At 38.9% G+C, this 22,162-nt stretch overlaps 2 protein-coding genes across 9 annotated transcripts in view; one reads left to right on the top strand and one right to left on the bottom strand.

Annotated features, from left to right (window-relative positions):
- The window catches only part of HERC4 (HECT and RLD domain containing E3 ubiquitin protein ligase 4), a 146,420-nt gene extending 142,685 nt beyond the window's left edge, over window positions 1-3,735 (top strand). For all 6 annotated transcript variants that reach the window (XR_004261037.1, XM_032252598.1, XM_032252596.1 and 3 more), the window contains 2 exons: window positions 263-365; window positions 2,517-3,735. Coding sequence is in view for 5 of the 6 variants with exons in the window: in XM_032252598.1 (XP_032108489.1) it covers window positions 263-365; window positions 2,517-2,725 (312 nt within the window). In the remaining variant the exon portion in view is untranslated. The remainder of the gene's footprint in view (window positions 1-262; window positions 366-2,516) is intronic.
- A 3,412-nt stretch (window positions 3,736-7,147) lies between these two features.
- Window positions 7,148-22,162, bottom strand: part of SIRT1 (sirtuin 1) — a 43,842-nt gene continuing 28,827 nt past the window's right edge. For all 3 annotated transcript variants that reach the window (XM_032252601.1, XM_032252602.1, XM_032252604.1), the window contains 2 exons: window positions 19,406-19,966; window positions 7,148-9,244 (listed from right to left, as the gene is read on the bottom strand). In XM_032252601.1, the coding sequence (XP_032108492.1) occupies window positions 8,916-9,244; window positions 19,406-19,966 (890 nt within the window). In that variant the 3' untranslated portion in view covers window positions 7,148-8,915. The remainder of the gene's footprint in view (window positions 9,245-19,405; window positions 19,967-22,162) is intronic.

Genomic DNA, 22,162 nt, shown 5'->3' with positions numbered 1-22,162 from the left:
GAAGATGATAGTATGATCCTGTCTTGTTCTTTGAAGTGCTGGGAGAGATTTCTGGTGATTGTTAACATGTTTCTTCTTTTTCTCCTGGAACTAATAGCTTCAAATTGTAAATGTCCAGGAAGTAGTGAGTAGTTCATTGAATTGCATGAGTTTCAAACTCCTGGACCATGTTAGCTTTATGTGTTAATACAGTAGCCAGTTTGCCAGATTCAAAACAAAACTAATATCCCTTAATACTAATACAAGATTATGTTGTTTTTAGAATACAGAATACAAAGGGGAATATTGGGCAGAACATCCTACGATAAAAATTTTTTGGGAAGTATTTCACGAATTACCATTGGAAAAGAAGAAACAATTTCTGTGTAAGTATTTCTAACTGGTTGTCTATTTTATGAGACTGGAATCTAATTACAATATTATTCCAAAGTCTTGTTTTTAATCTTCAAATGATTTTTTTTGATAAAAGAACTGATCTGCACTCTTCAGTACATTTATTTTCTTATTTCAAAGGCTAAATTCAGCTTGCCTCCAAAATGGCATTGATTCTATGAAGTAAAACGGAAGCTAACTTGGAAATTAAAGCAAACTATCGCTATGTTAAACTGTGGTTACAATCAACTAGGATTGTAGAATTCTTTTAGATTTCTAAAAAGATCTCTGGGGTAGTCATCCCTCAGCATACACGGGGGGTGGGTTCCAAGACCTCATCGCCAAGGATACCTCAATCCAACAGATGCTCAGGTTTCTTACATAAATTGGCATAGTATTTGCAATTAACACACATCCTTATACTTTAAATCCTCTCTAGATTACAGTCATGTGTCACATAATGACTTTTCAGTGAATAAGAGACCACATATACGATAGTGGTCCCATAAAATTATAATACCTTAATTTTACTGTACGTTTTCTGTGTTTAGATACACAAATACTTATTGTTGTGTTACTTACATACAGGATTCAGCACAGTAGCATGCTGTACAGGTTTGTAGCCTAGATGTGTAGTAGACTATACTGTCTAGGTTGTGTAAATATATGTTTACACAACAAAATCGCCTAATACTGCATTTCTCAGAACTTAATGACACATGAATGTACTTGTATTAATAATACCTCATACAATGTAAATGCTATGTAAATAGTTGTTATACTGTATTGTTGGGAACCAATGTCAAGAAAAAAGGTCAACATTTCAGTAGTCACAAGCATCCATTTTTTGAGAATATTTTCAATTTGCAGTTGGTCGAATCCATGGATACAGAATCCACAGATATGGAGGGCCAACTGTATACATGCCCTTTTCTCTGTTTGGTCTTCATTTTCTTTTTCTTTTGGCTCAAGACTAAACCTTTGGGAATTTCTATATAAAATGAAACATTTTGGGCCTTAGTTCCCTCATTATAACTGATGGCTGTCTATCCTCCTGTTAAAGTCCATATTCTAATTGAAATTTGACTTATTTTTAAAGTTGTCGGAATTTGTGTCTAAATCAGCAACATTTTCTTTGATATTCCTGCTATTGACAAGAATATTTTGGCAATCTCTTTGAGGATCTTGGTCAAATTTTTTTGTATGTCTTAAGGATGAGAAATCATTACTCTTTAAGAGTGATTTGAGCCTGGGCAACATGGCAAAACCACATCTCTACAAAAATTAGCCCTGGGCTTGGTGACACGTGCCTCTGCGCCCAGCTACTCCAGTGGCTGAGGTGAGAGGATTGCTTGAGCCCAGGAGGTCAAGGCTGCTATGAGCCATGATTGTGCCACTGCACTCTAGCCTGGGCAACAGAGCAAGACTTATCTCAAAAAAAAAAAAAAAAAAAGTGATTCGAATTTTGGCTGCCCATTATAAATTTCTGATAAAAAATAACAGAAATGGCTGGGCACAGTGGTGTATGCCTACAATCCCAGCACTTTGGGAAGCCAAGGCGGGTGGATCACAAGGTCAAGAGTTCAAGACCAGCCTAGCCAATATGGTAAAACCCCCATCTCTACTAAAAAATAACCAAAATTAGCCAGGTACCAGTTACTCAGGAGGCTGAGGCAGGAGAATCACTGGAATCCAGGAGGCGGAGTTTGCAGTGAGCCAAGATCACACCACTGCACTCCAGCCTGGGCAACTGAGCGAGATTCCATCTCAAAAAATAACAGAAACAAAGCAAATAGATAAATCATAATCAAAACTGCATTTTGTATTTGGTTTGTCAACTAGTTCCTAAATGAGTTCTCCAAAAATGGGGGCTCTCAAAATGTTTTAGGAATGGCAATAGTCACTTATCAAACATTTATTAAGCACTTCCTTTGTGCCACTATTAAGATTATACTTTGAAAGAAAAAATATTGTGTGGATGAGCAATTAGTATGTGTCTCAAAAAACTTGTCTTCCACAAATTCAGGAAGTTAATACCTTAGAGCAAATGTTAATATGAAGCTCTGCTATAGTGACTGTACGAAATTTTACTTGCTACTTTAAGTTTTGGTTTTGAAGTGGTTGACTGATTTTTTTCTTGGCAGTATTTTTGACAGGTAGTGATCGCATTCCTATTCTTGGTATGAAGAGTCTGAAACTAGTCATCCAGCCAACAGGAGGTGGTGAGGAATATCTCCCAGTTTCCCATACTTGTTTTAATCTTCTGGATCTTCCAAAATATACAGAAAAAGAAACTCTACGCTCTAAACTGATCCAAGCTATTGATCACAATGAAGGCTTCAGTTTAATATAACTTTGGAGTTACAACTATTCAGTTTAGTGCAAAAGCATTAAACTATTTGTGTTTTTCTTGTGGTGATGAATTCAGCAAGGTGACAGAAGTACTATTATAATTCTTACTTGCAAAATGTTCAATCTGCGAGTGTTCATGGAAGCCAAAAAAATTAAAGGAAAATGAACAAACTGTTAATATTACTGTACAGAACCATGGCTTTTTTTTGACCATCTTCCAATAAACATACAGGTATTGTGAATACATTAAAGTTTTACTAACATGAATTTCAAGAGTTTGCATATTTCAGAAATGATCTGGTGTGAGTGCATGGAAATACTGCTTAATTTTTCTTCAATCATTGAGTGAAAAACCTTTAACTTTGGCCTGCAATAGTCATTTGATTATTTTTTCATTTTGTAAATAATACTAAGTTTTGTAATAAAATAGTTATGTTCTGATACCAGTACAGTTTCTATGGTTGTAATTGAACCTGAGCAGACTTTTAAAGGTTAAAAATTATGACTTCAATCTTCCTCTGAGACTCTATGAAAAAAAAAAAAAGGTAGCATGGTAGAAACAGTCATTTCTTTTTTGCTAGAAAAAGTGTCTTTGTGCAAACCTAAATCACAAATAGGGAATATACTACATAACCTGCAGTTCTTTTCTCTTTTGTGAATCCTGACATGCTGGGAGATGGGGGATTGTTGAAACTATTTAGTACTGGAAGAACTCTTGTCTCTACATTTGCCAGTAATAAAAAGAAACTGGCTACTATGAGCACCAATCTCTGGGTTATAGCTTTCAAAATTATTGATGCTGCAGTGCTTTAAAGCTATTTCCTTGAATTTATTAAACAAATCTTAACAGTTTTATGGTGCTGATGCTTAGTTATCTCATGCCATTAAATTGTAAAAGTGAGTTGATGCAATACATGTGACTTTCTGCTACAATGCAAATATTTATTTTTAAAATTTATTTAAAAATGCCGTGAAACTGTTTAATAAAGATTTATTGTTTTAATATTTAAACTTTCAGTGGTTCTCATGTAAGAGTCAAAATTTTTCAGAAAGAGGGATGGCTCAGGGAGGGTCTCTTAAATTTCGGATTGCTGTTTCCATGCCCATATGAATTTATAGAGGTCCGCAGTCTCTTACCTGCAATTCTAAAATTTAAAAAAACTGAAAAGAGTATTTTCACCTCTCACTATGCAGAAAAACCTGATCTGAATTGTTGAAGCTATTAATGGTATACACTAAATGAGACTATGAACCCTATTGGGTGCTTTTTAAAAAATCTTTAAAATGCATAATAATTCCAAAATGCAAATAAGCCCCAGGGTTGGGTAAGGGATTGTGGACTTGTACTTTTCAGTAGTCTAACTAACTTAAAAAACTATTGGCAAACCATAGAACTTTTCTATAGATAGAAGCACTAAAACAATATTTTCACCTAAGGTACTTCTCATAGTAGCAGCATTCCTCCCTATGAGAAATGTTTCCATGTACCTGATAGTATACCATTTTCCCTGTTCATCCATTCCTTGAGGTAGTAATTCAAATCAAACACGTCAGATGCTCTTTTTCAATAGTAACCTTTGTGTACTATAAAGCTGATTAGTGAAATGGCAGGCACTTTGGATTAATAGTTCCATGAACAAGTATTTTAACGAGAACATAGCATCTCATCTGGGAGCACACTGTACAGAGCTTAATTTGGGAACTTTCTTCCGTTACCACAGACTGATACAGTGCATTAACAGCAAGGAGATTCATGGTAGACAGTTAAAATACCATGGAAGATTTCTGAAATTGCCATTTGCTTTTACGAAACAAGTCTCGAGCTTTGTAGATCAGAGCAGCAAGGCTGGATGCAGATAGTTTGCTAAATTGTGGGACCGTAATGGTTGAGTTAGCTAAATACTGAAGCATTTGGCCTCCACACATCTAAGAGATAGATATATAGTGTGTTTGTAGCTCTCCTGTCTTTAGCTAGTAGCTATCATTCAGCATTATTAAGGCAGTAGAAGCAAGATACTCCTTTCAATTAAAAGGAAATGAAACCAGAATGCTCGCTGAGTGTGGTGGTTCACACCTGTAATCCCAGCACTTTGGAAGGCTGAGGTGGGCAGATGGCTTGAGTCTAGGAGTTCGAGACCAGCCTGGCCAACATGGTAAAACCCCCACATCTACTAAACATACAAAAAATTAGCCAGATGTGGTGGCAGATGCCTGTAATCCCAGCTACTCTGGAGAGTCACTTGAACCTGGGAGGCGGAGGTTGCAGTGAGCTGAGGTGCTACTGCACTCCAGCCTGGGCTACAGAGCAAGACTGTCTCAAAAAATAATACAATAATAAAACCAGAATGTAGTTGTAAAAACTGAGAGACCTAATTAGAGTCCCAAGGTTAGCCTTCGCAAAGGATCTATTCCTAAGGACCATTCATTGGGGTCAGTTTTTACTAGCAGGTTGTTCCTCCTTACAGCTTTTTACTACATTTAGTAAAGTTGTGAATCAAAGCATAATATGGCATAGAGCAGTCTTCCCCTGAAGCGTGTATGGTAAACTTGCTAAAAAGAGCAAAATATTCCCGTCATCAGTCTCCCTCCACTTCCCAACCTCTTTTGTACTTTGACCATCCAAAATGCCTTATAGTAGTTTTGTCCTCCTTTGCTCAAGACTTCACTCTATTTTGGTAGCTCCCTACTCTTCTGTGTTGGCTTATGAACCCCAAGTTAACTAACTGATGAAGTATTTCTGGGGAAAACTTGGAAATGGAGGGTGCTAATATAAGTTAACCTCCCTTTCGGGCCATGTTAAACGTCTAAATGGAGCTTCCCTCTTCTTTTCCAGCTAAGGGCGTTTCTCAAATCTGGCTATACTTCTGAATCGCCTGGGGGTGTTTTAAATTACTCTGCACAAGCCCCCACCTTATACCATGAAATCTGTATTTCTAAGACATCTCGGGCTATACAGACTTTTAAAAAGTTTTCAAGTGGTTTTTAATAGTCCCATTTGAGAGTCACTCCAAAAGGTGCGGAGGTCATTAGACCCCATTTCTGTACTTCTTTTAGTATCCTAGTTTGAACTGAAGGCACAGAATGGCTTTAGATCTTTGGGGGGAGAGGTTTTGTCATACATACACATACATACTCCCCCGCCACCTCTTTCTAAATTATTGATCAGGAGTTGAGATGTGTTTCAAATAAAGCTTAGTTGGAGATTACGTAAAACCATTGAAGGTCCAGTCATTTTATGTACCACTATAAAAAAAAATGGCAACTAAACCATCATGTGACATTAACTAGGGTATTACAATCAATGAAATATAGTATATATGCTGCATTAGCTAAAGTGGTTCAGCAGTCGTATTATGTACAGGGCTTGAGTTAAATTAAGTCTTGCCAAGTTATCGTTTGACCACTTGACTATATACGTTTTAAAAGTTATCAACTGCCTGACTTCAATTTGTGCGTATATAGAATGATGTTCCTTAATTTTGTAGTATTTTGAGGATGGGATTTTACAGGTTATTTCTCTAGTGCTAACAATATACAGGACAGGGTATATATAGAAAGTCTGCTGAGGAGGGAGGCAGAACTGTGAACAGGAAATTGCTAAAGCTTTATTCATTACAAATACTTTTGTTTTTTGAGACTGAGTCTTGCTCTATCACCAGGCTGGAGTGCAGTGGTACAATCTTGGCTGACCACAACCTTCCCTTCTGGGTTCAAGCGATTCTCTAGCCTCAGCCTCCCAAGTAGCTGGGACTACAGGCGCCTGCCAACATACCCAGCTAATTTTTGTATTTTGGTAGAGGTGGGGTTTCACCATGTTGGCCAGGCTGGTCTCGAACTCCTGACCTCAGGTGAACCATCACGCCCAGCTTCATTACACATACCTCGTTACACATACATTTTAAGGGGCATGTTGCTGGCCTCTTCATGAGCACTTTCTCCCTCAAAACCTTTAATGGCTTAAGTAGGTTCTCAGGTCAGCCTCAAAGTTGATACCAAATGTGGTCTGCAGTTTTCGGACTTGAAAAACCTAGCATACAAGAACATATTTCAGTTAACCCGGGCTTTGCATTACATGGAATTCTTGAATTCACTATCCACCAATTCTTATTCTCTCTCGAATCCCAAACTCCTGGTCCTTTGTCATAGGACGTTATCACGTCCTTCTTAAAGCCCTGCTCTGCCTTTTCCCCATGTTTTACTTGCTAAAGCCTCTAGCCTATACTGGCTGAAATGGTTTTGAAATGCTTGATGGTGATGCATCATCTAGGTTCAGCACCATCAGTGTTTCCAAGTACTGGTCTGGTGAGACTAATGTAGTAAACTGAATGATAAAACATTGTATGAGAAATAAAGCATCTAATACTGTAGCATTTGAAGCTGTACAAATTCTAAAAGATTTAAAAATTATATACCTTAAACAATATAACAGAAAAAATTCAAATGACAATTTTAATAGACTTTAAAACAGTGTACAAGTAAAAAACACTGGTTTTGTATTTCAAAAGTTGAAGGAAGATATCCAGTCATTAAACAGTCTACAAAACATATGCCAGTAGATTACATAAAAGACTATGTACAATATAAAAAGAGCTGAAAACAGTCTTCACTGTAAAAATAATTTAAAACAAACTTTTCAATTTAAAATATCATCTATAGCACAAACACACCATGCAAATGGAAAACTAAATATACTGCATTCTTTAGTGTAGCCAAATAAATTCAGATTGAGACATCTTTTAGGTAGGGAAATGGCCATTCAATACGATTTTTTTTCCTCTGGCAGTAATGGTCTTAGCCGGGTATTTTATGCATAAAGAACAGCTATATTTCAAAGCCTTTTTATTGTAATAAATACTAAAGCAACATAGGAATACTTATTAATTTAGGAATAATGTTCAAAAATGGTCTGAAAAATAAATGGTTACTGTGCAATTTCATGAAGTATGAACTTACTAGAAGCTTTTGCAGCTGAGAAAGTTGATCTCTAGTTTTAAGGCAAGCTAAGCTTTTAAATAAAGATAAATTATAAGAACTAGTTTCATTCATTAACTACTCTGCTATTACATCATGTTCATCTCCATAATACTAGGCTAGCAGTTTGGTATTGAACACCAAATCCTCCCAACGGGAGACATGTACTTTCTGGCTGAGTTATAATTAACATCTTATTACTTTGGAATTGTTATCAGGGGCCTGTTGCTCTCCTCATTAATGGAAAACAGCAGTCCAAAATATTACACTCTCCCCACTAGAAGTACCACTATTATAGATTCAGAAAGGCTTTGCATATTCACATTTTGGCAGTTTAATACTTGTGGAAAAGATCAATGCAAGCTCTACCACAGTGATAGGTATTTAAACAACAATGGCAAATATTTCAAAACCAAGGGGATCCAGGCAGGCACTATTGTTTCTAAAGCAACTGAAACATTTCCAAAGCATTTATTTGTTTTTCAGGTTAGTTCTATGATCCAATATAGACATTACTACATGACCACAAGAAGTACAAAAGCCATCTTCATTTGAACAATAAATACAATAATCCTTGAAATTCTTAGCACCAAGTATTACTTTTAAAAGTAAAGACAACCGAGTGCTCGCCTACATTTTGTTGACTTCCTTCTACTCACATTGCATGTCACTTGAGATTTTAAAAAGTTAGCTGCCACAAGTTTTGGAAAATGCCAGTGTTTAAAAATAAATAATTGTGTTAAAGAATCCAAAGTTTAGCATAACAGATTTTGAGTACTTCAAACCATTCAATGTTACAAAGAAAAGTGAACATACCATTCTTTGGTCTAGATAAGCTGTTCCCTTTACATTAATTTAACATTCTGATGGCTTTTTGAAAACTTTAAAAATGTTGAAACTCACTAGGCAAAACAAAAAAAAATTATATATACATATGAATTTATCATACAAATGAACCTTTAAAAGAAAGTTAATCTTGACCAATAGCTGATTAAAGATACTTAGTACCTTTCTTTAAAAAAAAGTTAGTGTTGAGTTTGTACAAGTACAGAAATAATGAAGTTAAAAATTATCCATGAAAAACAATCTATTTTATCAATCTATAAATATTACACCTTCTGGTTTCCTTGCTCTATTGAGTTCACAAGTAAACATTCATTTTGACATGCTAAAGTTCCTAATGCCAGTGGAACAATTCCTGTACCTGCACAATTATTACACTATGATTTGTTTGATGGATAGTTCATGTCTGTTACTTCCTGTTTCATAGATACAGCTTCATTAATTGCCTCTTGATCATCTCCATCAGTCCCAAATCCAGCTTCTCCAGCTCTCTCTGGAACGTCAGGCTCATCTTCTAAGCCATTGTAGAATTCTTCAATTTCACTTTCATCCTCCATGGGTTCTTCTAAACTTGGACTCTGGCATGTCCCACTATCACTGTTACTGCCACAAGAACTAGAGGATAAGACGTCATCTTCAGAGTCTGAATATACCTCAGCGCCATGGAAAATATAACGATTTGGTGGCAAAAACAGATATTGATTACCTGAAATACAGTAATAAAAATGTTACTTTCAGTTTTCTAAGACTTAGTCTGAGCAGGCAAATGAATTGTGGGTTCCAGCTCTGCCTTTTATAAGTGTCCTTGTGAAAGACTACTATTAGTGTTTAAAACAACTGTGAGGCCATGGTGTGCCTGCAGTCCCAGCTACTCAGGAGGCTGAGGTGGGTGGACTGCTTGAGCCCAGTTGTTCAAGGGTCAGCCTAGGCAACATAGTGAGGCCCTGTCTCTTAAAAATTAATTAAATAAAAACAAGCAGTAGACTTCGTCCTGGGTTCAAATCTTAGTTCCGCCATTTATTATATCTTTGTAAATTTGTAAGTGTACCTCTGTGCCTCAATTTTCTCATCCAGAAAATGAGATACATTTCACAACCCTATGAGGGAGGTTAAGTGTGAAAAATGTAGAGAACCACATTCAATAAATGTTATTTCACCAATTCTTTTCAAAATATTTGAGGAAATGAAGTATATATGCCCTAGCCTACATTAGATACCCTATTTGTGTTCATTAAATGTAACTTCTTTAAAGTACACAGGGTTTTTAAAGCATCTTGATTAACTCATTTAACTTTTTTCTGATTATAAACCTAAAATGTAGTCAATAATGTCCACAAATTCACAGTATAAGTCTGCAGACACTGTGAATCTACAGTTATCACCTGTTAATCTAAATTTAGATTCATGGCCCCATGACCCACCTACTGAATCAATGTGTGTGTATATACACGTACAGTCTAAAGATGCTTTTGAAAACTCCTCTAAGATGTAATTTGAATCCATGAACACCAATAAAGTTCTTTCTACAGCACACCAAATGAATCCCAGCTTGGCCATTTGGGGTTAAGTGAAAGAGTAGGATCTCTAAAAACTAACGATGGACAAGTTTTCTACCCTTGAATTCACAAGAAAATGCTCCTAACTTATCTTTTCACACATAATAAGTGTAGTATTTATTGTACCATATCCCACAAAAGCCTGGTTACCACACTGGTAAGTGGCATGTCACTCTAGATACTAAGCATACCTCAAGTTCTCTCCAAAGTGGCTCTCAAACTTTTTTATACTGCATCATAACCCAGTTATCACAACTACAACCGGTGTGACAATTCTGACCTGAACCCCTAAAATTTCACAGTCCATCATAAATAACAGAAACTACTTATTTCCCTCTATTACAAGAGATACATAGTACTCATCAGTTTCCTACGACACTGCAGGCAGGGCACAGTGGCTCACACCTGTAATCCCAGCACTTTGGGAGGCCAAGGCAGGCAGATTGCTTGAGCCCAGGAGTTTGAGATCAGCCTGGGCAATGTGGTAAAACCCTGTCTCTAGAAAAACTTAAAAAAAAAAAAAAAAATTAGCTGAGCATGGGGACATGGGCCTGTGATCTCAGATACAGCTACTCGGGAGGCTAAGGCAGGAGGACTGTTTGAACCCAGGAGGTCAAGACTGCAATAAGCCAAGTTCATGTCACCGCACTCCGGCCTGGACAACAGAGCAAGACCCTGTAACAAAAATAAGGCACCAGTATTAATTACATAGTTAGAGCAAGGAGTCAAGTACTTGTATTTCACTGGCAGATAACTTCACCTGGTACTTCTAACTGGGCCATCTCCTTTGAATCACACCTACTCTTTTTTTTTTTTAAAGTTTTGTTTTTTTGAGATAAGGTCTCATCCTAGGCTGGAGTGCAGTGGTGTAATCTCGGCTCACTGTAGCCACAGCCTCCCCAGGCTCAGCTAATCCTCCCACTTCAGCCTCCCAAACAGGTGGGACTACAGGTACATACCACCCCACCTGCCTAATTTTTGTATTTTTTGTAAACAAGGAGTATCGCCATGTTGCTCAGGCTTGTCTCCAACTCCTGAGCTCAAGCAATCCTCAGCCTCACTTCGCAAAGTGCTAGGATTACAAGCATGAGCGACTGCACCTGGTTTGTTTGCTTCTTTTAGAGACAGGTTCTCATTCTGTTGCCCAAGCTGGACTCAAACTCCTGGGTTCAAGCAATCCTCACATCTCCGCCTCCCTAGCAGCTGGGACAATATGTGCATGCCACGTTGCCCAGCTCCAATCAATCTTTTTTTAAAGGGGTCCCAGCAAATGGTTGTCCTCTTTTCTTTTTGTAGTTTTGGCTCATACTTCTAAAAATCATTTCCTTCTGACCTGGGCTCCCTAAAAAACTGAATAATGTATTTCACAGTCCCAGTGCTCAATACCTGTATTTTTGCCCTCTACTTGGCAACTCTCCAGACAGGTTAAAAGTTTTACTTCCTCCTTTTTAGCCTTGACCTGACAGATAGAAGCAGAAATAGGTGACAACTGTGGCTAAATAAACGGAGAAACCTATAGTGGTCATTTGGTTTTAACAGCTACAATTTTATACTTTTCACACACATCCCATTTAAATTCTTAAAATTCTGAGATATTTAAGAACCTATGACATAACTCCCTGAGATAAAACTGAGACAACACAGGTCTAATTCTAAAACTCCTGTACCTTTAAGGACTCCTAATTTGGTATAAAAACCAGTATAATATAAAAGAGGCCAATGCAGTGGCCCACACCTGTAATCCCAGTGCTTTGAAGGCTGAGGCAGGAGGACCACTTAAGGCCACAAGTTTGAGACTAGCCTGGGTAACAAAGCAAGACCCCCAACTCTACAAAAAAATTTATGATTAGCCAGGCATGGTGGGACAGCCTATAATCCCAACTACTTGGGAGGAGGCTGAGGCAGGAGGATGCCTGATCCCAGGAGGAGGAGATCAAGGCTTTGGTGAGCTTTGGACAACAGAGACTGTTAAAAATAAAACATAAGCTGAGCACGGTGGCTTACGCCTGTAATCCCAGCACTCTGGGAGGCCAGGCAGGTGGATCACAAGGTCAGTTCAAGACCAGCCTGGCCAAGACGGTGAAACCCCGTCTCTACTAAAAATACAAAAATTAGTCAGCTGTGGTGGTGCGTGCCTATAATCCCAACTACTCAGAAGGCTGAGGCAAGAGAATTGCTTGAACCAGGGATGGGGAGTTTGCAGTGAGCCTAGATCACGCCACTGCACTCCAGCCTGAGCAAAAAAGCGAGGCTACATTTCAAAAAAAAATAAAATAAAATTGCTCCAGGTTAACTCTTGTTTCCTGGGCAAAGAGATTTGTGTATTTGACACATGTGTCAGAATGACATTCAAGAAAAGTTCCTGGGAGGGATCCAAGATGGCCAATTAGGAGCAGCTCAGGATTGCAGTTCCCAGTGAAAGCACGGACGGTGAGTGGACAACGCATTTCCAGACGGATTTTTATTGCCCACAGACCAGGAGATTCCCAAGCAGAGGAGCCCCACGGGTCGACATCGCAGCTGGTTTGGCTAGCACAGCTGCTTTGGCTAGCACAGCTGCTTTGCTGGCGCCCCGGCGATTCTCCATACAAAATACACGGTCCGGGTGCCGTTTTGGCTGGCGATTGGAGCTCGTGGCAGACAGTCACCCATTCAACTGATTTAAAAGGGGACTGAAACAGGGAGCCAGGCCAGGAGATTCCCAGGCAAAAAAGCGCCACGAATCACAGCACGGCCGGCACAGTGGGTCGCCGCACGGGAAATCACAGATCCCAGTGCCTTTTCAACAGGCGACTGGAACACCTGGGAGACAGAGTTGATCATTCAACTAAAAAAAAAAAGGGGGCTCTGAGGCAAGGAGCCAGGTGATCAGGCTCAGCTGGTCCCACCCCCACAGAAAAACAACAATAGGAAACACTCTGGATTGAGAGTTTCACAGCAAGCACAGCTGACCCCGGAAGGGCCAGCTCTGTGGGGGAGGGGCGTCCACCATTACCGAGGCAGTCCACCACTACAGAGGGAGTTTGCCATTGCTGAGGCAGCCCGTCATTACAGAGAGAGTCTGCCATTATAGAGGTGGGCCGCCATTGCCCAGGCAGTTCTAACTATACCCGTATAAACAGGACTGCAGGGAAGTTCACACGGTAGCTGAGTGGAGCCCACACCAGCTCAGCAAAGCCTCTGCAGGCAGACAGTGACTAGGCTGCCTCCTCGCTGGGCAGGGCAGCCCCGAAAAAAGGCAGCAGCACAACAGAAACTCATAAAGCCCTAACTCCCCAGGACAGCACCTGAGAAAAAAAAAAAAGGGTGGGGGTTTATGAGTTCTGCTGCCACAGATTTAAACGTACCTGCCCAGCAGCTCTGAATGAACAATGGAGCTCACAGCTCAGCACTTGAGCTCCTATAAAAGACAGACTGTCTCCTCAAGCAGCTCCCTGACCCCCGTATATCCAAAGAGTCACCTCATAAAGGTGAGCTCAGACTGACAAAGGACATTACATAATGGTAAAAGGATCAATGCAACAAGAAGAGCTAACGATCCTAAATATATACGTACCCAATACAGGAGCACCCAGATACATAAGGCAAGTTCTTAATGACTTACAAAGAGACTTAGACTCCCATACAATAATAGTGGGAGACTTTAACACCCCACTGTCAATATTAGACAGATCAATGAGACAGAAAATTAACAAGGATATCCAGGACTTGAACTGAGACCTGGACCAAGCAAACCTAATAGACATTTACAGAACTCTCCACCCCAAATCCACAGAACATACATTCTTCTCAGCACCACATCACACCTACTCTAAAACTGACCACATAATTGGAAGTAAATCACTCCTCAGCAAATGCAAAAGAATGGAAATCATAACAAACAGTCTCTCAGACCACAGTGCAATCAAGTTAGAACTCAGAATTCAGAAACTAATTCAGAACCACACAGCTCCATGGAAACTGAACAACTGGCTCTTGAATGTTGACTGGATAAACAATGAAATGAAGGCAGAAATAAAGATGTTCTTCAAAATCAATGAGAACAAAGACACAACATACCAGAATCTCTAGGACACATTTAAAGCAGTCTTGAGGGGGAAAATACATAGCAATAAATGCCCACATGAGAAGCAAGATCTAAAATGACACCCTATTGTCAAAATTGAAAGAGCCAGAGGACCAAGATGAAAAAAACTCAAAACCTAGCAGAAAGACAAGAAATAACTAAGATCAAAGCAGAGCTGAAGGAGACAGAGACACAAAAAACCCTTCAAAAAAAAAAATCAATAAATCCAGGAGCTGGTTTTTTGAAAAGATCAACAAAATAGACAGACCACTAGCCAGATTAACAAAAGAGAATAATCAAATAGATGCAATAAAAAAGCAATAAAGGGGATATCACCAGATTCCACAGAAATACAAACCATCATCAGAGATTATTACAAACAACTCTATGTACATAAACTAGTAAACCTGGAAGAAATGGATAAATTCCTGGATACTTGCATCCTCCTAAACCAGGGAGAAGTCAAAACCCTGATTAGACCAATAACAAGGTCTGAAGTTGAGGCACAATTAAGACATTTAAAGTGTCTCTAGGACACTTTAAATGTGTCCTAGAGATTCTGGTATGTTGTGTCTTTGTTCTCATTGATTTCGAAGAACATCTTTGTTTCTGCCTTCATTTCATTGTAGGCTCTCACCAATTAAGAGCCTACCACCCAAAAAAAGCCCAGGTCCAGATGGGTTCACAGCAGAATTCTACCAGACATACAAAGAGGAGCTGGTACCATTCCTTCTGAAACTATTCCAAACAATCCAAAAAGAGGGAATTCTTCCCAAATCATTTTATGAGACCAACATCATCCTGATTCCAAAAACCGGCAGAGACTCAACAAGAAAAGAAAACTTCAGGCCAATATCCATGATGAACACAGATGCAAAAATCTTCAATAAAATACTGGCAAACCAATTGCAACAGCACATCAAAAAGCTTATACACCATGATCAAGTAGGCTTCATCCCGGGGATGCAAGGCTGGTTCAACATACCCAAGTCTATAAACGTAATTAACCACACAACCAAAGACAAAAGCCACATGATTATCTCAATTGATGCAGAGAAAGCCTTTGACAAAATTCAACAGCCCTGTATGCAAAAAACCCTCAATAAACTAGGTATTGACGGAACATATCTCAAAATGATAAAAGCTATTTATGACAAACCAACAGCAAATATCATACTGAATGGGCAAAACCTGGAAGCATTCCCTTTGAAATCTGGCACTAGACAAGGATGCCCTCTCTCACCACTCCTATTCAATTGGAAGTTCTAGCCAGAGCAATCAGGCAAGGAAAAGAAATAAAGGGTATTCAAATAGGAAAGGAGGAAGTCAAATTATCTCTATTTGCAGACGACATGATCGTATATCTAGAAGACCCCATTGTCTCAGCCCGAAATCTCCTGAAACTGATAAGCAACTTCAGCAAAGTCTCAGGATACAAAATCAATGTGCAAAAATCACACGCATTCCTATACACCAATAACAGACTTAAATAGCACCAAATCAAGAACGAACTGCCATTCACAATTGCTACAAAGAATAAAATACCTAGGAATACAACTAACAAGGAATATAAAGGAGAATGTAGTTCTCTTCAAGAACTACAAACCACTGTTCAACAAAGTAAGAGAGGACACAAACAGATGGAGAAACATTCCATGTTCATGGTTAGGAAGAATCGGTATCATGAAAATGGCCATACTGCCCAAAGTGATTTACAAATTCAACGCTATCCCCATCAAGCTACCAATGACCTTCTTCACAGAACTGGAAAAAACCACCTTAAACTTCATGTGGAACCAAAAGAGAGCCCGCAAAGCCAAGTCAATTCTAAGCAAAAAGAACAAGGCAGGAAGCATCATACTACTGGACTTCAAACTATACTACAAGGCTAATCAAAACAGCATGGTACTGGTACCAAAACAGATATAGACCAATGGAACACAACAGAGGCCTCAAAGGCAACACAAACCTGACAAAAACAAGCAATGGGGAAAGGAGTCCCTGTTTAATAAATGGTGTTGGGAAAACTGGCTACCCATGTGCAGAAAGCAGAAACTGGACCCCTTCCTGATACCTTACACTAAAATTAACTCCACATGGATTAAAGACTTAAACATAAGACCTAACACCATAAAAACCCTAGAAGAAAATCTAGGCAAAACCATTCAGGACATAGGTGTAGGCAAGGACTTCATGACCAAAACACCAAAAGCATTGGCAACAAAAGCCAAAATAGACAAGTGGAACCTAATCAAACTCCACAGCTTCTGCACAGCAAAAGAAGCAGTCATTAGAGCGAATTGGCAACCAACAGAATGGGAAAAACCTTTTGCTGTACACCCATCTGACAAAGGGCTGATATCCAGAGTAGACAAAGAACTAAAACTGATTTACAAGAAAAAGACAAGCCCATTTAATAGGGGACGAAGGATGGGCCGGGCACGGTGGCTCAAGCCTGTAATCCCAGCACTTTGGGAGGCCGAGGCGGATGGATCACGAGGTCAAGAGATCGAGACCATCCTGGTCAACATGGTGAAACCCCGTCTCTACTAAAAATACAAAAAATTAGCTGGGCATGGTGGTGCGTGCCTATAATCCGGAGGCTGAGGCAGGAGAATTGCCTGAACCCAGGAGGCAGAGGTTGCGGTGAGCCGAGATCGCGCCATTGCACTCCAGCCTGGGTAACATGAGTGAAACTCCGTCGCAAAAAAAAAAAAGCGGACAAAGGATATGAGGAGACACTTTACAAAAGACGACATACATGAGGGCCAACAAACATATGAAAAAATGGTCATCATCATGACTGGTCATTAGAGAAATGCAAATCAAAACTACATTGAGATACCATCTCCCGCCAGTTAGAATGGCGATCATTAAAAAATCTGGAGACAACAGATAGATGCTGGAGAGGATGTGGAAAAACAGGAACACTTTTACACTGTTGGTGGGAGTGCAAATTAGTTCAACCACTGTGGAAGACAGTGTGGCAATTCCTCAAGGACCTAGACATAGAAATTCCATTTGACCCAGCAATCCCATTACTGGGTATATATCCAAAGGATTATAAATCGTTTTACTATAAGGACACATGTACAAGAAATGTTCACTGCAGCACTGTTTACAATAGCAAAGACCTGGAACCAATCCAAATGCCCATCAATGATAAGACTGGACAGGAAAAATGTTGCACATATACACCATGGAACACTATGCAGCCATAAAAAAATGTTGAGTTCGTGTCCTTTGTAGGGACATGGATGAACCTGGAAACCACCATTCTCAGCAAACTGACACAAGAACAGAAAACCAAACACCACATGTTCTCACTCACAGGTGGGTGTTGAACAATGAAAACACATGGACACAGGAAGGGCAGCATCACACACTGGGTCTGTCGCGGAGAAATAGGGGAGTGACAGTGGAGGGTGGGGAGTTGGGGAGAGACAGCATGGGGAGAAATGCCAGATATAGGTGATAGGGAGGAAGGCAGCAAATCACACTGCCATGTGTGTACCTATGCAACAATCTTGCATGTTCTTCACATGTACCCCAAAACCTAAAATGCAATTAAAAAAAAAAAAAAAAAACACGTGAAGTGTTACCTTTCAGGTTATAGGAATTGGTGAAGAAAATGAAAATATGATTCTATTTATATAAAAAGTCCAGAATAGGCAAATCTACAGCAATAGGAAGTGGATCAGTGATTACCTAAGGTAGGGGAGGCTGCGGGAAAGAAGAGAGGAATTGCAGGTGGCAGCTAAGAGGAATGAAATTTCTCTTGGGGGTAATGAAAATATTCTACAATTGATTATGACGTACCACTCTGTGAATATACTAAAAGTCATTGAATTATACACCTTCAGTGGGTAAACTGTATGGTATATAAATTACATCTCAATAAAGCTGTTTTTAAAAAGTTTTAAAAAAAAAAAAAAAAAAAAAAAAAAAAGGAGCTCCTGATGCAAGTCTTCAGTGCATAGGTAGACTTTGTATATGGTAGAGACTGTATATTACCTAAGTCGGTAGCAATTTTTCCCCTTCTGCCACAATCTGCAAACATAAGCATATCCCTCTATGCTTTTTGTATCGTCCTTTTAAATCCCTACTTCTACCTTTTGGGCGATGTTATTTTCAAAATAGTAATAAAGTACTTTGTTCTTCAGCAGCACCTACATCAAAGTATTAATGAATATTTATCACCCACATTTATAATTATACACATTAATCACTGTCTCCAGAACTTACCACAGTGCCTAATATAGAAAAGGCCAAAGGTTCAACTGAACTAAACTTATTTACAGCAAAAAACTGGAATACCTAATACAGTTGTCTAAAATTTGTCAGTTTCCACCAAGTATGGTAAATTGAATAAGTTCTTCTAAATTAAATAAAACTGTTAGACATCTAAGTTACAGTGTGTGTATGGTTTTTTTTTTTTAACAGTAAGTGTCAAGAAATGTTAAGTTTACAAATGTTAAAGAAAAAAAAAAAAAAAAAACAACGTAAGTCAGAAATTTCCACCAGACTGCTTGGACTTAAACATCAGCTTCCAAAGAATAGAAAGTGATTTCACCTATGTCGATTAACACTGATTGATAAAGACTATGCATGTTCAAAACAGGGTAGAAACTATTCCTATATTCAGTGGAGAAGAATCAAAGATGGTTTAAGTCCTCAGAGAAAACAAAGATGTGTTCTAGATCTGAGATAACACTGCACAGTAGTTAAGAGAGCAGGCTCTAAGCATAAGTAGAGTGGATTTTAATCTGGTTCTTCCACTTCTTAGTAGTTACCGTGCACAAGTTATTTAACCTCTACGGTCCTCAGTTTTCCCACCTGCAGAAGAAAGTAATAGTTCCTACCTCAGAAGATTAAATCCTACCTCAGAAGATTAAAATCACATAACGTATGTAAAGCAGCTGATCCACACTAAGCACTCAAATCTGTCATCATTTCTGCCAGCTAAAGCTCTCACCAGACAATTGCACAGCACTCAATACCAACCCATTCTTGATTTATCTTTCCATGCCCTAGAGAAACACAACATACAGAGCACTATTAAACACTTCCTTCTCCATATTATGTAAGATACCAGATTTACCTTTCTGATTATGAACTGTACAGTTTCTCTAAACAGAATCAACTACATAAAGCTACTCTATCAATTAACCTGCTGAAATAGCTAATTTTTTGCAAATATTGTTATGACAAGTATACTTTCAAAATGGTTTGATTGCCTTCTTACCATCAAGCCGCTTACTAATCTGCTCCTTTGCCACTCTACTAGGCCAGCATTTTCTCACTGTTCCAGCCACTGAAGTTCTTTCATTTTTCTCCCCAGTACTAGAACCAACGTTCTTCAAATCCGGATTTTCCATCTGTTCAGAAATACTTTCAACATTCCTAGAAGTCTGTACTTCTTGTGGTTTTTCTTCCATACAACCTTTTGATTCAGACACGTCTAAATCATCAACATTACTCTTAGTTGCTTGGTCTAAAAGTGTGACAATCACTGAAGAATCTGGTGGTGAAGTTCTTTCTGGTGAACTTGAGTCTTCTGAAATATGAAGAGGTGTGGGTGGCAACTCTGACAAATAAGCCAACTCTTTTTGTGTTCGTGGAGGTTTTTCAGTAATTTCTGAAAGCTTTACAGGATTACAGCAAAGTTTGGCATATTCACCACCTAACCTATGACACAATTCATTAATTATGACATCACAGTCTCCAAGAAGCTCTACATCAAAATGCAGATGAGGCAAAGGTTCTCTATTAATTAATATCTGAGGCACTTCATGGGGTATGGAACCTAAAACAGGGTGAAAAATAAGAGTTAGAAAAAGGGAGGAGGAAGTAAGCTAATAAAGCCACAACAGACACAAGGCCTTGAGCTCCTAATTCCCAAAAAAGACCCTTACACTAATACTTAACCAAGCCATTACATTTCATCAAGCAAGCAGATGAGCAGTTAAGTGTCTTTTATAAAACATTCAGGTTCTGCTCCTGTCACCTAGTTACCCAAGCTATCTTCCCAGACTTTCCTATTCTGAATCTCAATTTCCTTGTCTGTAGAATGAGGATATTAATAGTACTTTCCACAAGACTGTCGTTGAGGATTAAATAAGTTAGTAAGTCAAGTGCACAGAAGAGTTCTTGGTAGTTCCTGATATAAAGAAGGCAAGCTAGGCGTGCTGGCTCACGCCTGTAATCCCAGCACTTTGGGAGGCCAAGGCAGCAGATCATCTGAGGTCAGGAGTTCAAGACCAGCCTGACCAACATGGTGAAACCACGTCTCTACTAAAAATACAAAATTAGCCGGGCATGGTGGCGCATGTCTATAATCCCAACAATTTAGGATGCTGAGGCAAGAGAATCATTTGAACCCAGGAGGCGGAGGTTGCAGTGAGCCAAGATCATGCCATTGCACTCCAGTCTGGGCAAGAAGAGTGAAACTCCATCTCAAATAAATAAATAATAAAGTGAAAAAGACATACAAATCTATTCTACACTATTATAAAACTGTTTCATTTTTTAAAACATTATCTTTGCAACACACCATACTATCCTACAGAAAGCTTCTGAAATGAAAGATTTTGAAACAAAAGATTTTAAGGATCGGGTGTGGTAGCTCATGTCTGTAATCCTAATGCTTTGAGAGGCTGAAGACAAAGGATCGCTTGAGGCCAGGAGTTTGTGGCCAGCCTGGGCAACAAAGTGAGTCCCGTTTCCACAAAAAATTTTAAAAACTAGCCAAGCGTGGTGTGCACCTGCAGTCCTAACTATTCAGGAATCTGAAGTGGGAGGATTCCTTGCACCCAGGAGTTCAAGGCTGCAGTGAGCTGTAACTGTACCACTGCACTCTAGCCTGAGCTGGACACCGATCTCTAAAAAATAAAAAGCTTTTAAGCAGAGTGCCTTTGAATTAACTTTTAAAAAAGCAACTCAAGGCCGGGCGCGGTGGCTCACACCTATAATCCCAGCACTTTGGGAGGCTGAGGCAGGGCAGGTCATGAGGTCAGGAGATCGAGGCCAACATGGTGAAACCCCATCTCTACTAAAAATACAAAAAGAAGTGGGAAGATTCCTTGAAAAAATTAGCTGGATGTGGTGGCATGCGCCTGTAATCCCAGCTACTCGGGTGGCTGAGAGAGGAGAATCACTTGAACCCAGAAAGCCGAGACTGCAGTGAGCTGAGAGAGCACCACTGCACTCCAGCCTAGCAACAGAGCGAGACTCCATCTCAAAAAAAAAAGAAAAAGAAAAAGAAAACAATTTCTAAACAAATCTTTTTGAAGTATAACAATGTGATTCCCAAGAGAAGAGAAAGTTATACATACAAAAAATAATCCTACAAAGAAAATATTCTCTCCTCAAATATTCAAAAAATAATTTAAATATATGTTGTGCTTCATTTTTAAACAATACTACATGAAATGGTTTTCAATTACTACTTAGTTATATACTCACCCAAGTGTCCCTTTCCCTGACATAGGGGGACTAGGGGGTTTCTGAGTTGGAGGTGTTGTACGCGGCAGCCCACCCATCTTCATGTTCTGGGTACTCACCTAAAAAATTTTAAGGAAAACTCAACTTGTTTGCAGTGAAATAAAGTGGCACTTTTGGGAAATAATGCTACGCTACAAAACAAAGGAGGGGAAGGTTTAAATACAGGGAAAAAATTAGAGGCCATGCATTTCATATGCAATTTCTACTCTACTATTATTCTACAGTTGTACTCAAAGGACTCTTCCTAATGTGAGATTTTCAAATCGTTATAAACTTGTATGCAAAGACTTTATTTGCCATTAGGCCATCACACCAACAGATCACTGGTTCGACTATCTGATATTACATTCAATTAAAATTAAATACACTAACTACAAAATTTTAGTTTTAATAAAGAGTAACGTAATAAAAACAATAATGCTTTTAGGCAATTCCTTATTTTTGAAGATAACTTTCTTTTTTTATTTTTTTGAGACAGAGTCTCACTCTGTCACCCAGG

This window comes from Sapajus apella, unplaced genomic scaffold (genome assembly GCF_009761245.1).
Source record: "Sapajus apella isolate SASKATOON/1434 unplaced genomic scaffold, GSC_monkey_1.0 scaffold78, whole genome shotgun sequence".
Lineage (NCBI taxonomy): Eukaryota > Metazoa > Chordata > Mammalia > Primates > Cebidae > Sapajus > Sapajus apella.
Note: the sequence above shows the minus strand (reverse complement) of the source record. Positions and strands in the feature narration are given on the sequence as shown.